Raw genomic sequence first — 19,826 nt, 5'->3', positions numbered from 1 at the left:
AGCAGAGAGAAAGGGAGACACAGAATCCGAAGCAGGCTCCAGGCTCTGAGCTGTCAGCACAAAGCCGGATCCAGGCCCAAACTCAGGAAATTCGAGATCATGACCCGAGCCAAAGTTGGATGCTTAACCAGCTGAACCACCCAGGGGCCCCTAAACTGTATAGCTAACTGTAAAGTAACTGTAAACTAATTAAAATAACTCTAAATTAACCAGAAGTTGTTACAAACTGTATAAAAATTGATATTATTTTCCCAGTTCTCCCAAAAGCTCTACAAAATCAGTGATGTACTATTCCGTGTTGTCTTTTACTTGTTGTCTGATCACATTTCCTCTAAATCCAATGAAAAACATCATCAGGACAATAGGCTTCCATGTCTGTGGCTCCATCTCTAATCATGACTATTTTCTTAAAATGAAATTTTTCCTTTAAAAGTTTAGTAACTTTTCCTTCCCACCCACCCCCCCCCAGATTGGGCTGTTGGTTGCATCTCATCAAAACCTGCACATTCACCATTAAACTAGAATTTCAGCCTATTAGCAAATACAATGGTTAATGGGATATTGAGCCTTGAAGCATGGTCTACAATGCTCCTAAAGCTACCATATATTAAGAAAAGCTGAACATTTCACTCTTGAGGGTGACTTACTAGCTCCTTTATGCCAGGGGTCAGGTGTGGGGGGTGCTCTACCATGAGCCTTTGCACCTGTTCCCTGGAGGGCTGGATCAGAGCTAAGCGCTCTGTGAGGTCAGCCTTGAAAGGCACTGCCCCACCCATGGCTCCCCAGATCATTTCTGACATCCTCACCTCCACAGAATCTGGCTAGCTCATCAATTCCTTCTTCTCTGATGACTGTGCCATCAACATCAAAGCATACTGCATCAGCTGAACAGAAAAGCTTTCTCAACTCTGAATGGGAGACCCTCCTTGGAAGAATATTCCTCATTTCTCCAGATTCCTAGGAAATGACACTCTTCTCTTCCTGCTTCTTTCCTGAATAAAAATGCAGCATGAAGTTCTGACTACTAACTTCTTTATGAGAGATTTCATGAGTTTTGCAAGATCAAGAGCCCGCTCTCTGCTGCTCCTTCCTGGGCTGCCATCCCCATCTCCTGGGCGTCTGCAGTTGTATCCTCCTGACTGTAGGTGGGGGCTGGGGTGGTGCTGGCTCTGATGGAGTTTGGAGGGGGGGTGACCTGTACAGACCCACAGAGCTTTTACTGAACAATCATATGAAACCTGCTGATAAATGCGGTGGCTTCTGGTAGGTTTTGCATGTGCTTTTTTAAACTTGAATTGCATAGGTTTTATCCCTGGGCGGAATTACCCTAATGTGCAAACCCATATCAGGCGCTCTGAAGACCCAAAAATACAGCATCTGTATAGTACTCAAAACATCAGTGGGACTCAGTAACGTTGTTCTCTGAAAAACTGATTAATCTTGCCTCTCGCAGCTAGACCTAGATAGTTTTATCCAGAGAAAGAAATGCTAAGGGTAAGGAAATTTTTACATGGCTAGAGGATGCTAATGGAGAGGGTCCATGATGAGTCTTTATAATTAGGAAGAACAGAAGGCTGATGAAGCGAGGAAATGAACTCCTTCTGCCAATAAAAGGACAAATCTAACTGTGGAATCTGGGGAATCAAAATATCCTGAACAAGCTCTTACTCCGCAGCAAATACTTGTCTCTGCACAGCACTGACATGGTGCCATATCTGTAGACTACAGTGCCCAGGATGCTCGTCACCACTGTGTGTCCTCGCTTAGTGACAGTCTTTCTCCCTCAGTTATGCCTCAGTTAAATGTGTTCTAAGAGTCCATGTTTTTGGCTCTCAGTGTGTGGAGAAATTCTACATAGACTGTGTGGTCCAGCTACAGAAGTTCTATTTGAGGACATGCACGCTGAGCCACTTGCCCAAAATTTGCCATGTTCTGTGCACACCTTCCTGCAGAAATTCACATTCCACCATCAAGTCATTTTTCTGATTTAGAAAAACCAGAACATTGTTTCTGGAAGGCTGGTGTTCATACCTCACAGGGAGAGGAGCACTCTGGAGGCTCGTGCCTCTCTCACTGTGGAGATTGAATTATTATGTCAGCCCCTTGTGACCAGGAGAAACAAAGTCCAGCCTTAGGGGCTGTGGCAAAGGCAGGTACACTTGAAATGAGAAGGAGATGGGATGAAAAGCGAGGGAAGACAATCTGTGAGCCTGGCAGTCTGGTGGAAAAACAGCCATGGGATGAGCCATAATGAAGCAAATCCTTTGGGGAGATCATGGCAGCCTCTTCACGGATAGAGGCCCTGGCAAGGGCTCTGACTCTGAAATCTCCCCATCTGCACCCCTATTCCTTTCCTTTCCTCTGGACTTGCCTTTCTTTCTCTCGTTCGCTCGCTCACTCTTGCTCTCTCCAGATTTGCAACTCAAGAAAAGTAAATCTATTTCTCTCTAGATGTAATTTATTCCTCCATAATATCAAAGTGATGGACTAACTTCTGGTTTCTCTTCTATGGCAAAGTCATCACTGTTAAAGATTCCCAGGTTGAGGAATCTTCCCTGAAATTCCCAGCTAAACAAGTAATAGGGTGAGGAGACAGAAGGCTCTTCAGATGAGTCAGGGATGACCTGAAAAAGAAACAGGTTTCAGATCAGTCCCCTAACCCAGGACTAGCAAAAATAACATGGTTGTCAACTCTTGCCACCAATAATAGTAATTGTTCCCAACAGGTACTGAGAGCCTTGTTAGCTTCATGCCTACTTCTTGGAAAAGCTTAAGCACCAGATCTTATGAATCCAAACCCTATGTTCATTTTCTTTGCTTTTAAAGAATTTCAAAATACTTCCACACACATTGCCTTCCAAAAACATCATATATACATCTATACACACCCTGAAGTGATATTAGAGTGATGGCTGCAACAGATTGACCCCAAATATACAATGACTTAAAGGGAAGGAACGATTTGTGGTTTTTGGTTTTGTTTTTTTGTTTTTTGTTTTATATGTTACAGAACTGGCAAAGGAGTTCTATTCCACTTCATCATTCAACACAGTGGGGAAGAAGGCTTGGAAAAAAACACACCTACAGTCTTAAATCCCAGTTCAGGGAGTGGTACATTTCAGTTCCACACGTATTCTCTTGCCTCATTTAACTGCAAAGTAGACTGGGACGTGTAATCTAACTAGGCAGGCATCTCCCCAGTTTTAAGAGGGAATAGATTTTCATATGTAGATAGGTTGATTTAGGTTCAGGTTCAGGTTCAGATTTAAATTTAAATTTGGTAGGTTCTATTATTTTCTCAACTTTAAAAAGATGAGGCTTAGGGGCTCCTGGGTGGCTCAGTCGGTTAAATGTCCTGCTTCAGCTCAGGTCATGATTCACGGTTTGTGGGTTCAAGCCCCACATCAGGCTCTGTGAGGACAGCTCAGTATCTGGAGCCTGCTTTGGATTCTGTGTCTCCCTCTCTCTCTGTCCCTCCCTAACTAGCACCCTGTGTCTCTCTCTCTCTCAAAATTAAATAAACAGTAAAAAAAAATTAAAAAACAATAAATAAATATTAATTTTTTTTTTTTAAAAAGATGAGGCTTAGGCTCAGAAAAGAGAACACAGCTTCCCTAAAAGTGGTACACCTAGTACAAGGAAAATATAATGAATCCAGCCTAGATCTTCTGGGTTTAGGAGGGCTTTGAATGCCATGTACCACCAAGGAAGGTGTTTGAGGAAGAAGTTAGGCAATGCAATGTTATTTTAAGAATAATTTATCAGCAATGCGAAGGGTGGAACTTCAGAAAGAAGAAATGAAGACACAGGACTACGGAAACAATACAAGCCAAATTCAACAACTGCCTAATCTAAAACAGTGGTGATTAAAAGAAGATGAAAGATTATTAGAGCAGAGGTTCAGAATTTAGAGCTTGTGGAAAGGCCTCCATATTGTCAGACTCTACTTCCCTGGCATTTCACTGAGGCCTCTCCAGTTCTCCTCCTACTTCTCAGGCCCATCTTTCTCAGTCTTGGCTGCTCCTCCACCAACGCCCAATCCCTAAACATTCTCAACTCAGCTTACTCCCTGCCCCCTTCTCCCAACCGCCCCCCCCTCCCCCCCCCCCCCCCCCCGCCCCAGGCAGTTTCACCTAGTTCCTCAGCTTTAAATTGCATCTAATTAGTTATCTCTTACATAGTAAATCTACATAACAAACCACCCAAAACATAGTGGCTTTATTGTTTAATTTATTAAAATCTTTTTTTAAGTTTTTATTTATTTAAATTAAGTTGGTTAGTATATACTGTCATATTAGTTTCAGGGGAACTTAGTGATTCATCAATTACATACAGCACCCAGTGCTCATCACAAGTGCCTTCCTTAATATCCATCACCCACTTAACACATCCCCGTCCTCCCTCCATCTCCCCTTCAGCAACCCTGTTTGCTCTCTACAGTTAAGACTCTGTTTTATGGTTTTCCTTCTCTCTTTTTTTCCCCATGTCCATCTGTTTTGTTTCTTAAATTCCACATATGAGTGAAAGCATATGAAGTCTTTACCCATTCATCAGTTGATGGACATTTGGGCCCTTTCCATAATTTGGCTATTGTTGATAATGCTCTACAGACATTAGAGTGCAAGTGTCCCCTTGAATCAGTATTTTTGTATCTTTCGGGTAGATACCTAGTAGTGCAATTGCTGGATCGTAGGGTAGTTCTATTTTTAACTTTTTGAGGAAGCTCCATACTGTCTTCCACAGTGGCTACACCAGTCTGCATTCCTACCAACAGTATAAGAAGGCTCCCCTACGCAGTGGCTTTAAGCAATCGACATTCACTGAGCTCATGACTCTGCAGGTTGGCCTGGTGGTCTTGCCATCTTTGATTGGACTTACACACCAATCTGGGTGTCAGCCGGCTACAGACTGACCTAGGATGGCCTCTGCTGGGATGACCCAGGCACCTTGTATAATAGACATGTTTTTTATCTTTCAACTGGCTACTCCCGGCATGTTCCCATGATCATAAAAGAGGGTTAGAGCAAGCCAGGCCAATCACACAAGTGTCTTTAAAGCCTCTGCTACCATCATGTTTGTTAACATCCCATTGGCCATTAATGAGAGCGTGTGACAAAGGACACTGATACAGGGAGAGATGAAAAATTGCAGCCATTTCTGGAGTCCTCCACATATCTATACACAAAGCCTCCTCAACTTATTTATCTGGGTCCTGACCTCTTTTCTGAGCTCTAGACATGTATGTCAAATGGCCTAATGGACACGCACTTGGGTATCTCCAGGCATTTCAAACGGCATATTTAAAATTGAACTTTTGATCCTCTGTCAAAACCTGCTCCTCTTTCCACCATTCATTCTGCTTCTCAGTATATGATGTTGCCATCTACCCAGTGCTCAGTCCACACACCTTTTCTCCTTCATCTCAAATACAATCCATGAAATCCTATCATTTCTACTTCTAAAATACATCTAGTATCTGTTGCCTTCTCTCCTCCCTTGTCATCCCTTTAGTGCATGTTGTTTCCACCTCTTTCCTGAACATGTAAAAGATCCCAATGAACTTTAAAATCTCAAAACTCCATCTGCAGCCCCATCCTGTAGCCACTCTGTCCTCACTAAGATCACTGGCTTTTATTCATTATCCAGACACAGTAAGCACTTTTTAACCTCAAGGCCTTAGCCATTTTATCATTTTCCCAGGACTGCCATAACAAAACACCACAAACTGTGTGGCTTGAAACAACTGAAATTTACTCATTCACAGTTCTCGAGGCAGAGGTCCAAAATCAAAGGAATGACACACACATGCTCTCTCTGGAAGCTTTAGAGGAAGCTCCTTCCTCGCCTCTTCTAGCTTGTGGCAGTGCCAGGAATCCTCAGTGTTTCTTAGTTTATAAATGCATAGTCTAATCTGTGCCACTGTTAGGCAGGAAGGTAGGCATGAGTGACGAGAGGATGGACCTTACTCGTCCTGATGGAGATCCCAACCAAGGACCGCCCAGGAACCACCCCTTTCCACCCATCCAGCAGCTAGTTTGTGATTACAGCATCCCAGCAGAAGAAGACTTAAGTCTGTTGTGCTTGTTACAGTTGTGCAGAAAGCAGTTAGTTTTCCTCACCTTCCCTATGCCTCTAGAATGGAAATAATGTTGCAGTTTCCTACCACCCAGGCAGGCATTTCCAAGGCATCATGGGAAAGGACGTGTGTAGTTGGCTAATTATTATATAATCCAGGCCTCTCACTCAAATGTTGTGACCCTAGGACCCACTGAAAATAAAAAAAATGGATATGAGACCACACGTCCTGGTTTCCCTCTGGGTTTCCCAGGCCATTGTCCCTTGACTGGCTAGCCAGCTCCTCCCTTGGAATGTACTTTAATAAAACTTTTCTCTGCTTTACTTTAGTTTTGCTGTCCTGGATGTAATTCTTTACTGTGACACCAAAAAGAACTGAGGCTTCTTTCCTTTTTCATTTAACTCTCAGTAACACTTCCATCTTCTCCCCTGTATCTCCTTCTCCTACAAGGACACTAGTTATAGGATAGGGCCTACCCCCATCCAGAATGACCTCTTTTAAACTTGATTACATTTGCAAAGACCCTATTTCCAAGTAAGATCATATTCACAAGTACTGGGGGTTAGGACTTGACAATTTTTCTCGGAGGACACCATCCAATTCATAACTGCCATGCTGTTCCCAACAGAAATACTGAGTGATGAGAACATGGACTTTGGACTATGGACTGCTTCAATTTAAAAAAATTTTTTTTAATTTTATTTATTTATTTGGAGAGAGACTGAGAGTGTGTGTGTTCACACATGCACGTGAGTAGCGGAGGGGCAGAGAGAGAGCGAAAGAGAGATAATCCCAAGCAGGCTCCACACTCTCAGTGCAGAACCCGATGCGGGGCTCAAACCCACACACTGTGAGATCATGACCTGAGCCTACGTCAAGAGTCAGACACTTAACCCATCAAGCCACCCAGGTGTCTCAAGGACTGCTTCAATTTGAACACCAATTCTGTTCTTATTAGCTGTGTGATCCTAGGCAAGCTACATAAACCCTCTGAGCTTCAGTTTTCATACCTGTAAAGTGAGGATGGCTGTATAGCATCTACATCACTGAGATAATCTGAGAATTTAATGAGTTAATGAGTACAGTGCCCAGAATATAGTAAGCACTACATGTGTGTTTATTAGATAAAATAAATTCTTTACTGTGCATACTCAGATCTTAGCTGAGATGTACTTTCTCAGACAGGCATTTCCTAATTTCCCCTCACTTCAAACATAAGCCATACTTTTTTATTCTCAGGTGTGGGATTTTTGTTGCTGTTTGATGTCTGCTTTTTCCAATTGAACTCTAAGTTCCATGAGAGCAGGTTGTGTCTATTTTGTTCACCACTCTATTCCTAGCATGAACAGAATGTTTTGCATATGATGAATATTAGATGAATATTTACGAATGAGTAATTATGAAGGGTTAGAGATGGCAATTTCATTATCATGAGTTTGCAGGTGCTTTATTCTCTATCTCTTCCCCTCTCCCCTTCTCTAGGAATCTTGTAAGAATAAGTTTTAAATTCATAACATCCAGATTATGTTTGGCCTCTTTCTTTCTGCAGCTTCACAGAAGAATGGAGATGTCTTACCCAATTGTTTTCTATGAAAATCTACGCCTCAAAAGAGAGAAAACCAAGAAGAGCAACATGGACCCAGGTGGCAGGAGGGCAAAGGGACAGCGCAGCAGTTACAATTACAGTGTATGGGGTCACTAGGTGGCAATTCAATTCAAAAACAGATACCTGAACCACGTATGAATTCATACGCATTAGTAGGAACTTGTTGTTTATAACAGCCATGGGAAAGGGGAGTTTGGGGGGAGGGACACAAGCATAGCTTGTGCCAAAGAAGCTGCTGGCTCTTCTTACTTCATTGTATAAGTAGAAGTCTGGCTCTGCCAACAGGTAGGTAGATGAAACCCAGCTTATGCCATTTCTATCTACAGAAGAACAAAAACAACCTTCATACCTCATCCTCCCAGTAACAAAAGGAATCTGAAAACTCACCCGGACCTCATTCATTACTCGGTCTCCAAATTGGGGTGCTCCCTTTGCAACCTGGATCCTAATGCACCTTTAAACATACGTGTTGCCAATACAAATCAAAAGACTAGCATTTTTGATGTTATGTGATAAGTATTTAATCTCCCTACAACCCTATTATGTGGGTAGCATTATCCAAGCGGACAGGAAATAGGTGAAAGAACCAGGGTATAATTATTCTAAGGTTCATAGTCATTTCACCAGAAGGGCATGACTTGCAGTCTGACACCTTTGAAGTCATTAGTAAAACCTAGTCCAGCAGTTTCTTAAAGCGAAGTCCGCTGGCCCCTCCGTCAGAATCATTGGTGGTCTTTTTTGAAAATTCAGATTCCCTGGCTCTGCCCAACACTGAAGGAATCAAGTAGAGGGTTGTCCGGAAACTGAACTTTTAATTTTTTTTCAACGTTTTTTTTTATTTATTTTTGGGACAGAGAGAGACAGAGCATGAACGGGGGAGGGGCAGAGAGAGAGGGAGACACAGAATCGGAAACAGGCTCCAGGCTCCGAGCCATCAGCCCAGAGCCTGACTCGGGGCTCGAACTCACGGACCGCGAGATCGTGACCTGGCTGAAGTCGGACGCTTAACCGACTGCGCCACCCAGGCGCCCCCGGAAACTGAACTTTTAAAAAGCACCTCCAAGTGGCTCTGCTGGAGGGCACTATGGACGCAGATGATTCTTATGCATTAGGACCACACGCACAGACTTCGGGCATTATCGAAAGATGGCAACATACCGCCCTGGGTGACTTCAGCCCGGCTCAGCATCCTCTAACCAAATCCGGTCCCTGGACCGCCTCAGGATGCAGCCGCACAACAGAACTAAGCACGCGCAGTACTTACTTCCCAAGCTGGGCGGGGCTCGCTAAGACCCCGCCCCCTCGGTACCGGCCGGAATCAGGGGTCGGACTCTCCCTAAGTAACCTAATTCCGGCTTCTCCCCGCAGCGGCCCAGAGCTCCGCCTCCGGCTCTTCGACCAATCATATGGCCGGTTGCTGAAGCTCCGGGCCAATGCACAGGGCCGTCCTTTATTCTTCTGTGCAGTTTGAAACTGTCAGGCTGCTGCCAAGGTAGCGGCGGTACCACTGTTATTTTAGCGGCGACGCGGCGAGTAGACGCGGAGGAAGGCGTCCGGGTTTGTGAAGAGTCGCAACGGTGAGTAGCGGCGCTCCGGCGAGTTCCGCGCCCCGGGCGGAGGCAGTGGAGTGGGGTTTAAAGTGTCTTAGCTCGAGTTTCCGCCCCGGGGGCTCCTATACCACGCCCCGAGGCGTGGGCTGTGTGCTGTTCTGCGGGGCAACGAGGTACTGAAGTTTTCCTTCCAAGGCGTCCGGGAAGAGAGGGCAGGAGTGGGGGGTACTTGAAGTATAACGATTACTGTCGCCGTGGGTTCTGATCATTTAAAACGAGAAAGTAACCATGTCTAACGTGTTTTTCTTTTGTTGTTGTTTGTTTTTAAGAGTTCGGTTCAAACAAGGGTGGGTAAGAAGGTGAATGAAGAGAACCTCTACCCTTTGCTTACTCACAACTGCTGTCCCCCTAGGCTGCTAGTCCCTTATGAGGGGAGGAGCTGGCGCGCCCCTTCTCCTTTCCTGCAGCTAAGATGTGTGAAGAGCACAGGGACGTCACCCAGCCGCCAGCTCGCACATTAATTCCCTCTTCCTCTGTCTCTTGGGGTTGCATTTGAATTCCCGGACCCCTTTTTCCTTATCAGCCAGGTATTTACCAAGAGGTAATTTGATTTCTTTGGCTATCAAGAAGCACCCAGAACTTTTCTCTTGGTTTCTGGTATCTTGGGTTAGAGAGTACTGGTAATTTAGTGAACTGATTCACATCCGCCACCCGTTAAAGCAAGCTTCATTTTTCTTCTTTGTTTCTGAACCTAGAAACAGTAAGAAAATGCTAGTGTGGTAGGGTTTCAAAGAAATTGTCCTACCTTGCTGGCCTCATAGCAGCGCTGATGGCAGATTTATAGCATATTTTCCAAAAATACAGTAGTTGCTTTATGGCTGCAGTATCTCTATTCAGAAACTCTTTTTGAAGTCTCACCTTACTTTTCAGCTTACTTGTTTTTTGAATAGTCAGCACCAGCCCACCTCCACTCCTATTATCTACGCAGTATGCAAATACAGCCTAAAAGAAGTAAATGAAAACAGAAATGAACCAGGTTACCACAGTGGTGGATTTGAAGTCCATGAAGCAGTCCTTCCTTGCTGGGGATGTGTGTGCTTATTTTATCCTCCCTAATTGGCTTAACTAAAGACAGTCATGCTGAGATTTAGTTTACTTATGTGTATAGCCAGTAATACTCATCGAATAAAGCTAAGTGTCCATCAACAAGTCCCAACCTATGTTTCCATTCTAATATTGTACTTTTCTCTGTGTTGGCCCTGTCTACTTCAGTTTCCTTATTTCTCATTTATTTTTCAGGCCAGTGTGACTGAGACCTGTTGCACCTTCCACTGAAATTGTTTAGGTAAATGTCAGCAACTTCCTTACTGCCATGTTCAAGCGACCCCAACTTTCATCTTTCTTTGGCATCTGACTCTACACTCTGTTCCTCAAGTTTTTATGATGCTTTTTTCCCTGAAAGTTCTCCCATTCTGACTTTCCTGTTTTTGCTCGCTCTTCTCTTCCCCTTTAAACGTTAGTGTTTCTACTTTTAACCCTCTTCTCACTACAGTAGCAGGCCTTTAACTTTATTAGAGGTATAGTCCCCTCTGAACACATATTAGAAGCTAGGGATCCTCTTACTAGAAAAATACACGTGTATTTACACTAAAAATATTGCATATAATTTGGGTGTATGGACCTCAGAATAAGAACTCTTTCTAACACTCGTTTTCATAGGTCATCTTACCCTCTCCCTTTTTCAGCATTTCCCATTATGCTGATGATTCCTCAAACTATCTCTAGCCTGTACCTCCAGTGCTCATTGCTTAACTCCAGGAAGCAGCATTTTCATTGTAGCCATTGTGAACGGCAATCCTTGGTGTGCAGTATAATGGATGTGGCCATATCCTGCATACATGCAGCTTCACTGCATTGCCTCATAGGTACCTCACACCCAACTCATCTGATATTGAACCCACTCTCCTTCTTCCCGACCTGCTTACCTTCCTACATTTCTTGTCTTGGTTAGTGGCACTATATTATCCATCTAATTACCCAAGTCAGAAATTGGAAAGCCATCAACATTCCAAGACCAGCCTGATCGTGTTATCACTTGTTTAAATATTATAATAATATATCTAGAATAAAGACTACATTTTTTTTGACATAACGTAATCACGATCTTCCATGTTCTGGCTGCTTCCTACCTTGCCTGTTCCATCCTTAGCCAAGCCTTGCTTTGCACCCTTTGCTTCAGTGTTACGAACTACTTACATTCCTGGCATACATGCCCATGCCTCTGTGTCTTTGCTTCTGCTCTAATGCCTAGCATAGCCTTACATCTTTTATCTGCCTTTGTCTTTCAGGTCTCTCAATACCAGTTTATCTTCTCAATTAACACGTACTCTGGCTCCGTTCCCGCTTTGTCACTCTCATGATCTCACCCCATGAAAAATAGCTACTCCTGGCCTCCCTGCTTTGTACCTCTTTTGTTTTAGGGCCTACTAGCATATATACATCTGGCTGTCTCTACAGATTGTAAAGTCCATAAGGACCAGGACTTCGTCATCTTACGTTCCTCGCCACTGTTTTCCATGCAACTGGTGTTCAGATACTTTGAATAGTCCCTACTTGTCCTTTAAATAACTTATTTACTTGTTACTAAAAATACTTTTATTTTTTGGGACAAGACTTTTGACAGGTTTTCTATGGTATATAAGAATCTCTTGTTCTGTATAGGCTTGCTTTTCTTAAAATAATATTCCCAAAACGTATGTTTCTTGGGCAAAGAATGTGCACAAATTGTTTATTCTCTCTTGGCTCAGTAAAATGCACAGCACGCGGGTTGCCACCCATTGTTGAAGAACAGTCATCACACTCTATTAATCTCAACAGGTCCATTGTGGATTTGTCCAAGGAGTTTCCATTTCTCTTTAACCTTTCATACATTTGTGTCATCTCCTTGACTGCATGAAAAACTCACTAATGTTGGGAACTGAGCCTCCTGCTATTCTTTTCTTGCCTAGTTATTTTATCTGTGGGCGCTCATTGTGTTGAATATTTAAACATACCACATGATTATTGTTTACAGGTTAGGATGTATATACATAGAAAACATGTTATGTTAGTTTAAATATCACCAGAAGAAAACTAAAGTTAGTTTCCATTGTTTGCAGTATTTGTACAGAATGTCATCAGATGAGGAGAAATGCTCACTGCCGGTTATGAAGAATGACTCTGACCGAGGCAGTTCTGTCTCTTCAGATCTTCAGGTAGGAAGACGTGCCTAAATTTGTTGTGACTTTTATTTTAAACAAGTGACAATATGAGGGAAAACTAGGAATACATTTTTCATGTATTCATGCCATTTACATTTATAATTATGTATATGGTGTATGATGTGTATACATACTGTATATATATGTATATTAATGTATATATATTTATGTATATATGTATATGGTGTATAATGTATATCAAATCGTAATAATATGATTGAGCATTGAGAATTATTTCACCGACTTTGGGACATACCTTACATTGATTGAACCTTTCAGAAAATAATCATGAACTCTTCAAACCCTCTGTGCAAAGGCTTCAAACAGCACAATGAGAGAAGCTGGAAATCTCAAGAAACATTTTTTTCTTGAGATTTTCTCAACTATCTCTTCTGAATGCTGCTTTCACTTTAATGCAAATTAATACACTATCAAACCACCCACAGTTCTGGGACCTTAGATGCCCTGGTGTTCTACTCCAGGTTCTAGTCCCTGTTGCTACAACGTTCAACACATTCTGCTGCCCAGGACCTGGACAGTGACAGATAAATTAACTACAGAAGGTGTGGTTTTCACGTGAACTGTTTTAAATTTCTTTTATTTATAAAAAAATTTTTTTCATGTTTATTTATTTTTGAGTGACACAGAGACAGAGCACGAGCAGGGGAAGGGCAGAGAGAGAGGGAAACACAGAATCCGAACCAGGCTCCTGGCTCTGAGCCGTCTGCACAGAGCCCGACGTGGGGCTCAAACTCACAGACTGTGAGATCATGACCTGAGCTGAAGTTGGACACTTAACCAACTGAGCCACCCAGGCACCCCTGTTTTATTTCTAAATGTTTTATTATCAGAAATATGGACTCTGACTTCTAGAGTAGATTTTATTTTTTATTTTTTTAATGTTTATTTCTGAGACAGAGCATGAGCAGGGGAGGGGCAGAGAGAGAGGGAGACACAGAATCCAAAGCAGGCTCCAGGCTCTGAGCTGTCAGCACAGAGCCCGACCCAGGGCTCGAACTCACAAACTGTGAGATCATGACCTGAGTGAAAGTTGGTCGCTCAACTGACTGAGCCACCCAGGTACCCCAAGAGTAGATTTTAAATGAGAGATCACTGATACGGTACATCTTGAGTCTTATAGTCCTCTTAAGTATCACTTAAGAGGGGGAAAAGCTGGACATTATGTTTATGCCTAAATAGAGTTAAGTTGCTACTGACACTGTGTAATATGAGAAAAGTTTTAGGAAGATATTTTATGAAACATATATGATTCTTTAATTGAAATTACTGATTTAAAGTTGGAAAGCTATTGGAAAAATATCTGTGAATATTTACTAGGATAAAAGTAGTCTGGAGTTGTGACATTGATATTTCATCCTTGTCTTCCCTTTGGATGTACTTTTACCTAGTGCTGTCTTTTAAGGTGACAGTGCTTTCCTGCACTCTTTATCCCTGCCTTTTTCAGACTTCCTTCAGGAGAGTGCTGATTAACTCATTTATATTTGTGATCTTGTGATTTATAATAAATATATTTTGGTCTTTATCCCGTGTTTTGCACATTTTCAGAAAACTTTGAAATTTCCTAAATGATAGTGATAAATGTGTTTGTTATGCTAATGAGGTGACTTTTGGACCCCGCTTAAGGATTGGGGCTGGTTACTGGGAGCGGACCACATGCTTACAGATTTGGAACTTTTAGTAGTGCCACCCACCGTGAACTCCAGGAAGCGGGGAGAGGCTGCAGGTTGAGTTCGGTCACCAGTGGCCAATGATTTCATGAATCATACCTGTGTGATGAATCCTCCATAAAAACCCAATGGGAGAGGGTTCAGAGAACTTCCAGCTCGGTGAATGTGTGGAGGCTCTGGATGACTGCCATTCTAGGAAGGTGCGGAAGCTTTGCCCCCCTTCCCCATACCTTGTGCTTTGTCTCTTCCATCTGGCTGTTTCTGAGTTCTGTCCTTCTATAATAAACTGATAATCTAATGAGTAAAATGTTTCTCTGAGTTCAGGAAATATAAGTTTAAATCTCAGACATGGGGGCGCCTGGGTGGCGCAGTCGGTTAAGCGTCCGACTTCAGCCAGGTCACGATCTCGCGGTCCGTGAGTTCGAGCCCCGCGTCAGGCTCTGGGCTGATGGCTCAGAGCCTTGAGCCTGTTTCCGATTCTGTGTCTCCCTCTCTCTCTGCCCCTCCCCCGTTCATGCTCTGTCTCTCTCTGTCCCAAAAATAAATAAACGTTGAAAAAAAAAAAATTAAAAAAAAATAAATAAATCTCAGACATGTGTTGTTTTGCTTTGTTTTTGTTTTTAATGTTTATTATTTACTTTTTGAGAGAGAGAGAGACAGAGCATAAGTGGGGGAGGGGCAGGGAGAGAGGGAGACACAGAATCCAAAGCAGGCTCCAGGCTCTGAGCTGTCAGCACAGAGCCTGATTCAGTTCTCAAATTTCACAAACCGCAGGATCATGACTTGAGCTGAAGTCGGATGCTGAACTGACTGAGCCACCCAGGCACCCCCAAAAAACTACACGTGTTTATTGTCATGAAGGGGACATCTCCAACAAAGGAGTTGACTATAGCAACATGAAGATCATTCTGATGATTGAGATTTCTTTTCATGATTCTCTCTTTGGAGTGTCTCTGTTTCTCTTCTGCCATTAGCCTTAACATGTAAAAATCTGTATTTGCTATAACTAACTTTTACTGCATATAGGTAATCCATGTTAACTATGCAAAACAAGGCTGAAACTGACACCAACTCACTTCTTTACATTTAATTACCCTAAAGACTTGTAATTTTCAAACATCTACAAGCATAAACCCTTTTTTTCAAACAATTTTACTTCAAATTCCAATATAAAAAGGTTAAAGTAGAAGTATAATTGCATAGATTTATATTATAAATTCAAATCTGTGACATTTCCATCTCACAAAGTCAGCAAAAACAATGAAGCTGCCTTAAATGTACATTTGACATTGGTGGATAATAGGAGACCTAGCATAGTTGGATAAGCCTAAGTGACCATTTTGCTTCTATATTTTATTTGGGCTATAAAATATCAAGAAAATTCTGATTCTTAACATAAGTAGTTGAGAATGATGGCTTGTTTGTTTTAATATAGTTGACACACACTGTTACATTAGTTTCACGTGTACAGCATAGTGATTCGACTTCTCTGTGCATTATGAAAAAATGGTAGCTGTTTAAAAACCTATCTCATCTGCAAGTAAACTGACCCAAAACATAAAAAAAGGATTGATAGAAAAGTTTTGATTCGTTGTTGAATCACCAACAAAATCTGTCACTTCTTCAAACTTTTTATAATCTACAAATCACCCAAGAAGCACCCAGAAGACTCAAATTTGGAATACGTGCTAAAACCCTTTTTTATTATGATAAGCATGTAACAAAAGTATGAAGTCATTTGCTACCCTGCACAGCTCATCACTCTCCTGAGGAGGGACTGGCGCCAGCAGATGTGCTTGAGTTTGAGTTTGTAATTGATGGGCCCACATGTGTTAGAGTTGTGTGTTCACCTGCACAGGTGTGATTCCTAAAACAAAAATCAAACCTGTGCAGAGCCACAACCTGACATGTTTACAGCAGCTTGACATGTACATCGATGGCACGAACAGCTTTATTCCAACCAACAAAAAAAAAATTGAGAATTTATAGTTTGGGGCCAGTTAAAATTTAGCACATGTGGTATATTTGATAGTGCTTGCTCCTTTTACTACTGTTTGTAAAAGAGTTAAATAGCTTAAAAAATGAAATTTGAATAAAACAGCGTGGATCCCCTGAAACACCTTCTTGGAAACTAGCTAGAAATGCAGTGATATTGACTACCGACACAGGATACAAGGTAGTTCTGACTACAAAAGTCTGCGGGCAGTTACGTCTGTTCCCTTGGAAAGCACCAAGATATTTATTTCGGTCATCTGTGATGTAACGATGGCTGGAAACTTGGGTGTGGTGGGCAGTTAAATATTCTTACTCAAAGAAAACCATAGGGAAAGAGTAAGGATTGCTGATTTTCACATACCTACTGAAGATCGTTCTTTCTTTGATTTAGACAGAATTTTTCTGAATTCACTTGAGCACATACTGTGCCACTTCACAGAGGCAGTTTCAAGCATCAGTTATCTTCCTACTGAAGATGAATCCAAATAACAAGACAGTTATGACTAATGAAATGATGACAGTTCTATATTGGAACTAAACTACTTATGGGGAAAAATTAACACAAAAGAATCCTTTAGAATAATAACATTTAGTGTTCTTGAAAACCTTCCCCCCAGTTTTTTTTTAATGCAAAGACATTCTCTGGGTCCGTGAATATGACTCTTAGAAATTACTCTTTTTTTTTTTTAATGTTTTTATTTATTTTTGAGAGACAGCAGGGGAGGGGCAAAGAGAGAGGGAAACAGTAGATCCACAGCAGGCTCTGTGCTGACAGCAGAGAGCCCAAGGTGGGACACAAACTCACAAACCATGAGATCATAGACTGAGCTGAAGTCAGATGGTTAACTGAGGCATCAGGTGTCCCATGAAATGACTTCTTGTAGGACTATTTGGTACATCATGACCAATCGCTTGTGAATGTCAACTAAATTCCAGTATATTTTTTTACTTCGCAGATACCATTTTTTGATATGGCTAAAGAAATAACTGTCTATGTGAGGAAATTCCAATTTTGTTTTAAACTTGAGGAATATTACTGTAAGGTCTACACTTTGTGACCTGTATTTTTTATCGCTTCTCAGGTGCCTTGCAGTTGCCACTAGGTAGAATAGAACAAACAGGCTGCATTTGTGTTCTCTTTTTATCATCAATATTTCTTTTTCTCTTCCAATATTTCCCTTACGCTCTTTCCATGCTATGAAAAGACCCTCCAGGTTGTTGCTGCGTTGGATGGTAGCTGTCAGTAAAAAGAACCAAAACCACTTTTCATCTCTAGACCACCCTATTGTGGAGTCTTTGGAAGCAACACCTTCAAACTAAATTTCAGAAAAGCAGAGAAATGTCTATGTCTCTGCCCACCTGCAGGGTGGGCGTTTCTGCTTTGTAGATGTTAACTGGTCTCAGGCAACTACACTAGGTAATCTTTGTGTCACGATTGCTAAATTGGCATCTGAAGGAATCTATCTGGCTAGAAGAAATTTGGGTAGGTCTATTTGTGTTGGGTTTCTGTTTTTAAGAAAGTACACCTTCCTTACTACATCGAAGTACTGTTTTGAGAACTGAAGTAAAGAGTAGCTTCGACTATGCCTTTATCATTCTTTGCCTGAATGTCCATTGTGACCGTTTATGATGCATTATTTGTTTTTGGCTTCTCATAGGAAGAGTATGAAGAACTGCTTCGTTATGCTATTGTGACTCCAAACATTGAGTCAAGAGCTTCACAGCCGTGTCATTCTAAAGGAGAAGTGGTGCCAGATGTTAGGATTCCTACTGTAGTAGATGATATTCTTCATAATCAAGGTTATGTATATTTTGAAAGATATTTCTTAATTTGTTATTGAGCTTATTAATGCCGTTGACTTAGAGTTCCAGAAATGCTTCTCCAGTGATTCTTCTCAATCACTCATGTGTATCACTATCATCTGGGAAGTGTTTTCCATTTTAATATGTTACTCTTGGCTCTTGTGCGACAGCTGGATATTTATATGAACTTTGTTTAAACTATTACATGAAAAATAAAATAAAAGCAAAAAAAAAAATAAAATAAAATGAAAGCAACACTATAGCCGTAGCATGCCTGTCAGTGGAGTAAATTGCATCTAATTGTTCTAGTAATTATATACCAGGATTATCTTGGAAACTAAATGCCCAAGGCCCCAAATTAAAGATGCTCCATAGGTAGCCCTCAGAACCACTTAAGTTTGTGAACCATGTCCTAGGACTTTGTCGGCAGCATTTCTGTTAACGTGGAAGACTGTTTAAATTATCACCACAAGGGTGAACCCATTTTGGACTACGTCATTGACAGAATTGAGAGTTAATACAAGCCAGGATGTATGTTGATAGGTGAATGAAAGGTGGAGAAAGGAAGATAAAGCTCCTTTCACCTATCCATTCTTTATTCGGTAAAGTACAGGATCCCAAACAACTTGCTGTAAAAAAGTATTCCTTCAAAGGGCACAGAAAACCCTCCAAAGATAGGCCTGGTGATGGGTAGTTATCAACAGTAGGCATAACTCCAGGGATGTCTCCTTGAAGGCACATGAAACAGCCTACTCAGAATCAACAGGCTCCTGGGGTTCCGGTAAGTTACAGCCCTAGTATTTTGTTCCTGTCTCTTGGTAGACATGGACTATCCATTGCTAGACTTCAGCATACTGCACTCGATCATCAAATAGGACCAGAACCATAAAATGCATATATTTACTTTACCACCACAATATTTTACCCCGAAACATTTTCTGCCCAAATTTTAATTGATATTCAAGAGGCAGGGCCCCAGGGTTCATTCATTGTACATCAGTGATCTTGACCATGTCTTGATTACCCTGGGTACCTGAGCCTGTAGTTCCTGTTGAACACACCCAAAGGGCTGCATACTCTCTTACAAAATATGTAACTAGTCAATCCGTGTGTTCACCCTGTATGTCCCTCCCTTAAGGGGGTCACCAGACACTTGCTTCCTTGCTGTACTGTTGTTCCCAGTGACACAACATTGGAGTCCTCTCCTTGCCGTGGCTCTCCAACCTTTCAAGGTCATCACTTGGGATTTAAGACCCCTGTTCTTCTCTAGCATGGAAGATAGTATTTATTTGTTTATACTCTGCCTTTTCGAAAAAGGATTTGAGATCTAAGTGTACAACATGCAGTGAATTTAGATATCTCGATTCACACGAAGATTGATAAGAATATGTAAGTTCATCATCCCATTCTTTCCTCTTGGTATTGCTGTTGCTTGATGTAAGTGAGGTATGTTGAAGTTGCCAAAGTGTAGATAAGCCTTCCACACAGCCATTCTTCTGAGGTTTTCCCCCATTTTATTTCCACCGTGTATTGACCAGTGGTTCCTGAGCTGCAAATGAGGGAACCAGTGTCACTTTAGCTTGATGGCAGTAGGCCCCTGGAAATATCCAATGTAAGATTGCATAGCTTCTAAGTTCTAATGTCATTCATCCACTCAGTCTCTTAGTGTGAACTGAATGCTACAGTAGGCTGAATTCTCTTCCATCTATATTCGGTGGGTAAAATTGAGCTTATTAATGATATAGTTAAGACTTTGTTCTCTCAGTTTTGTCCTTCTCTTTGTTCTTTGGCTTAGTGTTCCTCTATCCCTGGCATGTTGTATTTTGCTGTTCTAAAATCCTATGTACT

The 19,826-nt window shown here is 41.8% G+C and overlaps 1 protein-coding gene and 1 pseudogene across 3 annotated transcripts in view; one reads left to right on the top strand and one right to left on the bottom strand.

Annotated features, from left to right (window-relative positions):
- Positions 1 to 243: 243 nt before the first annotated feature.
- On the bottom strand, positions 244 to 8,084 carry LOC124509731 (phosphoserine phosphatase-like; annotated as a pseudogene).
- Positions 8,085 to 9,145: 1,061 nt separating this feature from the next.
- Positions 9,146 to 19,826, top strand: part of POC5 (POC5 centriolar protein) — a 42,189-nt gene continuing 31,508 nt past the window's right edge. For 2 of the 3 annotated variants that reach the window (XM_047088119.1, XM_047088099.1), the window contains exons 1-4: positions 9,146 to 9,259; positions 10,532 to 10,577; positions 12,391 to 12,486; positions 17,834 to 17,975. In XM_047088119.1, the coding sequence (XP_046944075.1) occupies positions 12,403 to 12,486; positions 17,834 to 17,975 (226 nt within the window). In that variant the 5' untranslated portion in view covers positions 9,146 to 9,259; positions 10,532 to 10,577; positions 12,391 to 12,402. The remainder of the gene's footprint in view (positions 9,260 to 10,531; positions 10,578 to 12,390; positions 12,487 to 17,833; positions 17,976 to 19,826) is intronic. The other variant, XM_047088109.1, reaches the window with a different exon arrangement.

Source organism: Lynx rufus, unplaced genomic scaffold (genome assembly GCF_022079265.1).
Source record: "Lynx rufus isolate CCGP_SWC_20201006 ecotype Redwood Valley unplaced genomic scaffold, mLynRuf1.p SCAF_1, whole genome shotgun sequence".
Lineage (NCBI taxonomy): Eukaryota > Metazoa > Chordata > Mammalia > Carnivora > Felidae > Lynx > Lynx rufus.
This window is presented reverse-complemented; position numbering and strand designations above follow the sequence as displayed.